The 9,544-nt window shown below is 38.8% G+C and overlaps 1 protein-coding gene across 1 annotated transcript; it reads right to left on the reverse strand.

Moving 5' to 3' along the window:
* Positions 1-5,347: 5,347 nt before the first annotated feature.
* On the reverse strand, positions 5,348-9,333 carry LOC141813983 (exocyst complex component EXO70A1). Its single transcript, XM_074701988.1, has 2 exons — positions 6,582-9,333; positions 5,348-5,374 (listed from the first exon to the last, which is right to left on the reverse strand). The coding sequence occupies exon 1, from the start codon at positions 8,954-8,956 to the stop codon at positions 6,944-6,946; it is 2,013 nt and encodes a 670-aa protein (XP_074558089.1). The 5' UTR covers positions 8,957-9,333; the 3' UTR covers positions 5,348-5,374; positions 6,582-6,943.
* Positions 9,334-9,544: the final 211 nt, after the last annotated feature.

Below are 9,544 nucleotides of genomic sequence, written 5' to 3' on the forward strand. Positions count from 1 at the left end.
GCTTCAGGCAGCACAATGTCATTTCATAAACTCCATTAAGCAATTGATACCATAAAATTTCAGAGAAAAATAGGAGAAGAAATAGACAAAAACAAAATCAATGCATCCAAGGCTTTGAAACTTAAATGACTCTACTAATCTGAGCAAATGTAAATTGTGGAATGCTAGAAAGTTTTTTACATTAACGTAGTGGCAAGGCTCTCAGGATTAAGAAGATCCAGCCTAAAATGGCATCTGATTATTCATATTGTATCATATGTTGTTCAGATACTACCATAATTTTTAATCCTCTTTGGGATCTAGACCATATATTGTAAAATTGATTGGTTAACTAGATTTTCAGAAACATCAAGATATTAGCAAAGAGAACAACCTATGTATTTATATTTTTAACAATCCTTTCGTTTGTGGGGAGGATATAAATGACTTGACTGATCCGAACAGCACAAAATAATGAGATCATATTATTGTCATCAGTAAAATTTGAGCACAGAACTCCTGTTTTGTACTATATTATGACTATTTGGCTGATCAAAATTTCCAAAAGATCATCAAGCTACAACCATGTTGGTAGTTTCTTAGTTTAGTGATAGTAAATTTCTATATAAAGGCATCTCACATAATATTTAAGTCTACTAGTCATAAATTATTGAATTCTAATTCTTCCCACTCCTTTCCCCCTTTTGCAACAGTTTGCTGACAGATCCAACTAACCCTCATTGTCATATACTTTTCTTGCATCTCTTTTTCATCTTCTTTGTCCTCTTTAATATATGAGTCAAATTCCAATCAAATGCTATGACATACATATGTATCCAAATGTCAGATATGTTATTTTTTTTTCAAAATAAGGACACAATTGGAAAATGCTTCAAATTTAAGACACAAGGACAGGGACATGACAAATTTTAAAAACTATAATCTAATATCGCAAACATTTAATTTATTAACTTAATAAAACAACCCAAATTATATTGTCTATTAATCTAAGTATTCAAAATATAATTTTAAATTATTAATCTAATTCGAACTTATGGCATGCTATAATTATGCATTAGCCATTCACACAGTTATATAACCTATAGTACTCAACTTATAATATAACCCCCCTAATATCTTAAATCAATAGTATACTTATAATATAACTTAAACTATAAATTATATAATTTATCAGTTATAAAATTGATATTATAAGTTACATAACTTATAGTACAAGTTCTATATTAGCCATTCACACCGAGTCATATAACCTATATTACCCAACTTATAATATAAGCCTAATATCTTAAATGAATATAATACTTATAATATAACTTATATAATTGATAGTACAAGTTATATAACTTACAGCAGAAGGTCTATATTTTATAATATAGGTTAAAAAATTTATAGTATTCATTATTATAACCAATTTCCCCTTGGCTCACTAAGGCCTCAACACCTTGTTTCCTCTGAAACCAAGCCCCCACCTTCTCATCTCAAGGTTCTCTTCCTCCTCTCCCATTGAGGTGAGCACAAGACTCCACCTCTATGCAAAACATTGTTAAACTTTAAACTCCCTCCCTCCCTCCCTCCACATGTCATCATCAGATTCTCATCTCTCCCTGTGCATGATACCATGAAAATCCTCCATCCTCATATGACATGCACCACCTGCAAAGTAGACAAGTTCGACAACCCTTGTTTCAGGCTTCTTCTTAGTTCCACTGAGGTATTTCTCCTGCCTAATTCTATTCCTGAATCAGGCTTATGTAAACACCCAATCAGATAACCGAAGATGACATCTAAGTAAACGGAATTAAGACAATGTTAGTAATATTCTCTCTCCCAAAATTTTCTCCCTTTAATAATGGACCAAATAGTCTAGTTTCTAAGTGAGGTTGTAAACTCATCGAACTTATGTATGTTCATTTATCTTTTGGAGCATAAAAATGCATACTCAGGCCCGTTTTATTGAAATGTTTATTTTATTTTGCTGATTAGACATAGAGTTGCCTTTATAATTGTTAAAAGATTGATCAAATAAATGGAACTTACACCATTTTTCTCATTTTCAATAAATTATAGATAATTTAGAACTTAGAATCTGTAAGATATTAAAAATAATAGACACAAATAGTGTGTGCATATATATCTATGTATATTCTTCATTTATTCTATATTGTATATTGAAAAAGAAATTGCAATAGAAAAGTTTGTTTATGGACTACTCACAATCTTCATTAATGACAATCAACAAGCCAAGTTGGCTAGTGCTCTAACATATTTAATTTTTTTTTTTTTTTTTTGACAAAATGAATATAAACAACTCTTACCGAATATCATAAACATTTTATTCATTTACAATGTTATAAGTACTTGACACGGTTGTTGATCTAAGTGTTTGACATGGTTACTTCTAAGCACATGTATATGTGATTAGTAGAAAAGTTGAGTGTTCACTCACAGTGTCAGTGTCCAAATGTAAATATCAGACGTGAAGATAACGGGGTAAATGAAAAATCCAAGTATCAAAGGGCTTTGAGACTATCTCTTGATTTGTACATGTATCACCACCTAACTGGACCCAACCTACATGGTTTGTTATACTAGTTGACCAAGTGCAGCACCTTTGGCCTTACCACTCATGGATCAAGAACAATCCTATCTTCTACACAATTCTGATGTGTAGAAGTCGTTTGTTCTAGTCGATAATTCTACCTATATTCTTCCTTCTCTTTCCAATCCCCCTAGTATCTTGCCTTCTCTTCTCCCTCTGTTTGGTTCTTTCCTATATCATTTGTATTCTGTCTTTCACAGTTCCAACAAGCAATTCTGCACAACAAAACTACTCGATGCCCTTCAACATCAACTTAACCTCTATTATCAGTAGAGCATACCATCCTCCAATGGCACAATCGACATCTCCTTGTTGCACCTTCGTCCCCCCACCAATACCAAGAAATCAATTATTGCAACCCCACACTAGCACACAAATTTAATCTGTTAGATATTGCCCAAATTTGTCCTCAATCAATCACTCAGTAACCCTCCTATACATACCACTAGCAACTGAAAAATCCTACTAGATAGGGATCATTGAGTTTGCAAGAAGTGTTTCCTAAGATGAATCCAGTTCTTGTCAAATACATGTATTAACTTCTTACTTTTTGTATTTAGTTGATGTGCCACCCTCTCACACCTTTCAGGACCCTTTTGAAGAAAGGATTTGCTCAGTACTCAATGCATCAAAGGTCCAATCATCATCAGCATCAGACTAGGTTTATCACAACTTTTAGTTTTGGCTACGTGAACCTTATCCATTATCCCTCCATTAAACTTTATACAAAACTATCACTATTCCCTCCATTCCTTGCACCTTCAATTCTTATAAATTTCTCTGTTTACTATAAAATCTACTGGCACCTTTCAAACACATCAATACCATCTCATCCTACTTTTTTTTATAATTTTATTTGGAGCACCACCTAGTTTCTCTCTATTAGTATTTTATTTTTTATCCTTTCTAGTGACTCTATATGTCCTCTTAGTGACTTTGCTCCACACTGTGGAATTTTCAACTAGCCAAGGCATGGAAAAACACCCTAATTAGTATAGAAACATTAGTTATGAACATCTATCACAAGTGTATCCACTATGCCATTATTATCTTACTATTCAATCTGTAACCATGACACATGAAAATCATACAGACTTCATGAGGGGAAAGCAATAATGAAAATGCCATTCATGAGTTTGTAATTTCAAGAAAAAAAAAAATCAGCTCAAAGCCCTTCAAGTGAAAGGCACTTTTATGTTTGAGGCTAGAATGAGCAGCAAAGATTTACTCACCATTGAAGGAGACTGCCTGTACATGACTATTTCAGTACATTGGATTTTTAGTTTTCTTCCACAGTCATTTTGATCTGTTATCTACATAAAAAGTCACCATTTGCCATAAAATTCTGATTTAGCTAATGTATCAAAATGATTTTCGGATATATCAAAATGATATTATCATAGTATGCCAGCATTCTCCATTGTGATCAACTGCATAATTGCCTCTTCAGAAATATCCAGTTGATATAGTTATGAGAATATGACAGCATTCTCCCTTGTCACCAACTGCATAATTATTGTCTTGCACAGACTACTTTGCTCCATATCCCCTTGGCCTAAAATTTGTCTACCTATGCCCATCATTTGCCTTTGCATCCATGCCAAAATTCATTCTGCACATATTGAGAACTAACATGGTGTTCTGTTCCTTTGTTGATCAGTACCTAAGAGATTGAATGCCTGCAAAAGCCTCTCCACTAAATTTAACTTCATCAGATCCAACGCAACATGACCCCTTTACTAAATCTGCAACCTTAAAAATGTCAACCATCACCACTCACACCTCTACCTTAGCAAGAAATAGTTTGCACATGTTTGTTGCCCCTTTAGATTGAAATTATGTCAAATCCCTATCACTCATCATCGTGCAAAGGCAATCTTCATCCCCTCAAATTTCAGATGGACCAAATTGACCAATCATAGTGGCATTCTCTTTCATCCCCTTCCTTTGGTTGACTAGAAATCCTATATCTTCACAATCACCCAACAATCCCTCTTCTACTACCTTGCTTAATACACAAGGTTCCCCTTCCATATAAGCCTCCAAATAGCACCATGTTCAAGCTTGAGCCCAATCATCAATATTCCTCCATCTGTTCCCCACCAAATCTCTCAATATATCACTAGTGGAGGAAAATGTGAGTGGAAATTTAATTAATTGTAAGTAATACATAGCAACTGTCCATGGTGCAATAGTCCCTTCGGTAGTAGTAGTTTCTTAGTTTAGCGGGAACTTTCTTGTCTACTTCGCTTATATGTATCTCTATAATGTTGAAGGAAATATAATGGATGCAAATTAGAGAGGTGCTAATTTCTACTCGGCCCTGAAAAAAAGCCAAATATATAGATATGTGTGTGTGTAAAGCAAAGACTCTTTGCTTGAAGATTAAGCATAAAATACCCTACACTAGGAGCACCCATCCATTGGACAACTCTTGTAAGCAAGCTAGAAGGAAAAACATATAAACTGAATATTATCCCACCTTATAGGGAGCAGTACAAATTCCTTCTAGATTGTATCACATTCTGCTAAATTTTTTTCAATAGTCATCAACAAGCAGACCAAAGTTTTAAAAATTGGACTGCAATATTGTGGAACAACCAGTTCATAGGTTACAGTACAACCAGTTCAAGCACTAGTCATACATGGGCCATCTTTAAAATTCTTTTCTCTTTACCCTAAGCAACCATCGCCTCATGATGTCTCCTACCTCTTCCAGTCTTCTCATTCCTCTCCTTTTCTCCTACTTTTTTTCATAATCTCATAATATCTCACCTGCAGGTTTCCACAACATCAGAAAGTTACAAATATGACAATATGTTGTCTCTTAGGATTCACTTTGGATTTCCTTCATTTATCCATGTGAGCATCATACTACTACATCAATAAAAAGCCTCAAAGTCTACTTGAATCTTTCTCTTCACCCAGTTTTGATATTAATTTTAGATGAAAAGAGGAGCATTTGATGAAGAAAGAGCAGCATCTACTGTGCATTTTATTTTGTCATTAATTTTCTTAATCATTTTCTTCACTTTACTTCACATTTGATCTCAAGGATGTTTATTATGTGTCTTATATTCATATTTCTTTTCTTTAAAAAAAACTTCCAGATTTTAGTGTCTGATTTTGCTTAGTTTTTCCAAGTTTTGACCAGTCAAAATAGCATATTTTACTAGGATATTTTTCCATAGATCAGACTGGAAATTTCTCAGCTTAATTGAACCATCCTACCCTCCCATTTTCAAAATATTGATCATCTTGTATTCATTCCAGGTGATCTTCAACTGCAATCAAGATGTGCAATACATCTCGCTAAGAGAATAGTAATTATCCACTGGTGAGCATGAAATATATCTTAGAAAGAAAATAGAACTGTCAAAATATATGCTTTCCTCTAATAAGAAATTCCTACTTATACAGGAAGATCCAGGTGTGCAAATTAGCATTTAGATGAACCACACATGGATTAACGATCTATAATTAAGTAGCATGAAAACTTTCATCCTACTTAAACTTCACTGAATTAGCCACTTACTAAGTCTGTTTTATTTGAGTTCACAGTCAGAATCCAGATATTAATCAGTACCACAAGCAAAAGCATGAGTCTGGATTATCACTGCTGCAGGTAACATGTGAAAATAAAATACATTGAAGTGCAAGTTGTTCCAGCACTTCCAATGGAAATCCAAAAAAGAAGATGGGCTAGACCGCGATGGCTTTGCATGAAAACCCATGACTACAATCCAAATTGTTTCACTCATGAAGAATGCACCTAACTAGCTATTAGCATGCTGATACATAGTGATATAGATGATCGATCATGAAAAGAAATGAAGATACAAGAACATGACATGTAATTTTATGAACAGTTTTTACAAATAAAAGCAAACTAATATATGCTTCCCCCAACCTTACACCTAAAACGAATAACAAAATGCTAGAAAAATCTAAGGCATATTGAGAGACAGAGAGAGAAAAGAACCTCAGAAGCAGTACAAAGCAGTATCTTCTACCAGGAATGTGTTAGCACTGCCATGGACCACAACCATCCATCCTAGTTCACAAGACAATTGGGAAAAAAACTTTGCCCATGGCAAGATTCAGTCTACCTTCTGCCATCAATAGCTCTCTAGTCTCCAATTATCTGAAACAGCAAATTTGTGAGAACTGTTAAATCTAGCTGCCAAACCTTGTCACTGTTTTAACTTTCAAGCACTTCTATTTGATATGTTCACTCTTCCATCAGCTACTACTATTGATGCCCATTCTTATTCATCTGATATTGGTGCCTGCGGAGGATGTGCAACTGCTTCTGCTCAACTCCAACAGGAAAAGATCATTTCATCAGCTCACAGTTGAAGCAGAGCGTGCCAAGTTTGTCATTGCATTGCTTACTTTTCCATTTGAGTGTCTTATGTTTAGACTCATTGTTCTTCCAGTTTTATGTTGAAAAAGGGAACCAAGCATCGACTCCAAGCTCTGAGCAGTATACTTGGCGTATTTGCTTGCACTGGCATCTTGCTCCACAAGAGGCCCATAATTCTGCATATAGCTCCGATAGCTAGGAACAATTGTGTGCAGTACCCATTGACATATTTTCTCCCTCAAATCCTTGTCTGATATGACCCAATTTGACTGCTTCTGATACAGATCATCAAAGGCCTTATTGAAATCTTTCAGTCGCTGTTTCACAAGATCCCGAGCCTTTGCTCTACCACCAGAGAACAATATCAATCCTTCTCTGCTCAGCAGAGGAGGAAGTTTCCCCCAGCTTTCCCTCAAGAAATGTGCAGCAAAATAATCCTTGTACTGCTCATGCTCTTTCAACTTTGCCTCACCCAACAACTCCCCAAGCTTGGTTGCCTTCAAGTTCTTGTAGAGATGCCAGTGTGTGTTCATAGAAAAAAGGTGGGAAAGAGTAATGTCACCATAGTTCTTGGACCAAGTATCAATATTTGCCTCAACTGCTTTAAATATATCAAGAATCGCCTCTGTTAGTGGTTTCTCTTGAAACTTCTGCTGCTTCCAGCTTTGATGTATCATCAAAACTTGATTAAGGACTGGTTGATACTGTTCGCTTAGAAGTTTGTTGCAGTAATCGGTCACAAAGCTCACCAACCTAGGAACAGATCCTTCTGAAGGTGGTGGCATGTGCCTTTGGAGCTCTACTTGATGAAGAAGCTCCCAAAATATCTCACAAGCCCCATCAATTACTCTCTTGATGAGATCCCTAGTTTGATTCTGGATCTCAATACAGGCTTTTCCTCCAAACAACCGGTTAAAGTCCAATCTCAATTTGTTTAGAGTTGCAAAGAGATCTAGAAGCTTGAGAAGTTTGATTGGATCCTTCCTCGTTTCTGTGACAGTCTTGCCAAACTGGAGGAACGCAAGGATCCCAGCCTGTGCAGCAATCTCAGCAAAGCAAGATTCAGCAATCTCCCGAGGCACGGCGCGCTCGAAAACATCAAAGCAGACTTTGAGTTCCGCCTCAAAGAGGTGCTTGACGGCAAATTCAAGATGGCGACTCCACTTGTCGATGTATTCTTCAATGCTCTGCACGTCACTGAACTCCGCAGGTTTGATCTCTAGGTAATCGAGGTCAAGTCCGCGAAGACTGGCACGGATATTGGAACCTCGCACATCGACGTAGATGGAGATGCAGCGATCAAGCCGATTGTTCGCGATAATCCGCTCGAGAATGGAGCGGAGCTTGTTGATGACAGGGACAGGGATAGGGGAAGCCGCGATGGTGGGAGCGTCCCCGGTGTCGGGTGGCATCTGAAGAGGCGTGGTGTGCTCGGCCAGGAGGCGGCGGAACTCGGACTCGAGTTTATCGAGAGCAGCAGCAAGGAGGCCGCCATCGAGCAGAGAAGGCGAGGACTTGAGGGAGGCGAGGGAGTCCTTAAGGATCCCGATGAACCGCAGGTCCGCGAGGGCGTTATCCTCGAGGTAGTCCACAATGTCGTCGAGCCACTGAACGGCGAGGCCGCAGTTGTCGGAGAGGAAGCGGAGGGCCTCCTCGAGGCGCTTAAGGACGGCGAGGTAAGAGGGGAGGTCCGTCAGTGGATCGGCGAGTAGCGAGCGCTCGAGGCCGTGCACGGCGTCAAACACCTTGAGCACAGCAGCAGCAGGACCCACGGCGCGGTCGATATGCCCTCCGACCGCTACAAGCGCGCCGCGTTCGGCACGGATCGGGCGGACGGCGGCCTCCAGGGAGGGGAGGCGCTGCTGGATCTCCTCCAATCGCGGCCCCGCACGCGCCAGCGCGGCCCCCAGCGCTCGAGACTTGTCCAGGCTGGCCCGCAGCGACCGCCGCGCCGCCACCAGGCTCTCTAATCCCTGCCGACCTCCTTCCATCCTCCAAAACCCTAATCCCACACCAAAATACGCTCGAAAACCACAGACAGTCCACCACCAGCACCGGAAGAAGGAAAAAGGGGGAAGGGGCTACTCGAAGGCGTCGTCTAAGACTACCCGGGGCAAATGGAGACGAGGAAGGAAGCCATGGGCGCGCCTGGTCGACGAGGAGCAAGGAAAAAAACAAGTTCTTTTGTGGATCGAGAGGGCTAAAGATTAGGTTTTGGGGAGGGGGACAGATGTTGACCGGAACGAGAGCGGACGGTAAACAACCAACGGAGAGGAGCTCCTCCTCTTCCTGTTTTGGTAAGAAAATAAAGAGGGAAACAGCGAGGCAGGCGAAAGGAGGAGAAGGGCTGAAAGTTTTGGAAGAAATGGAAAAGCGGGGGGCGTGGAGCAGGAAAAGGAGAGGAAGGAAAAGGGGCATGTGAAAGGAAAGGAGGAGGCCGAGGAGTTGAGGGCGAATAGAAAGGAATTGTAGGGCTTAAACATGAAAGTTAACCTTGGTGGAGTGGAAATGTATGTATGTGACGATGATTGAATAAGACTAATAATAAATAATCAACTTATTTTGACTGAGAATTGAGT

Source organism: Curcuma longa, chromosome 1, assembly GCF_044706935.1.
Source record: "Curcuma longa cultivar G26 ecotype Majalengka, Jawa Barat chromosome 1, ITB_CL_G26_1.1, whole genome shotgun sequence".
Lineage (NCBI taxonomy): Eukaryota > Viridiplantae > Streptophyta > Magnoliopsida > Zingiberales > Zingiberaceae > Curcuma > Curcuma longa.

Coding starts and splice junctions, on each gene's coding strand:
- LOC141813983 (XM_074701988.1), bottom strand. CDS start 8,956: ATGGAAGGAGGTCGGCAGGGATTAGAGAGCCTGGTGGCGGCGCGGCGG.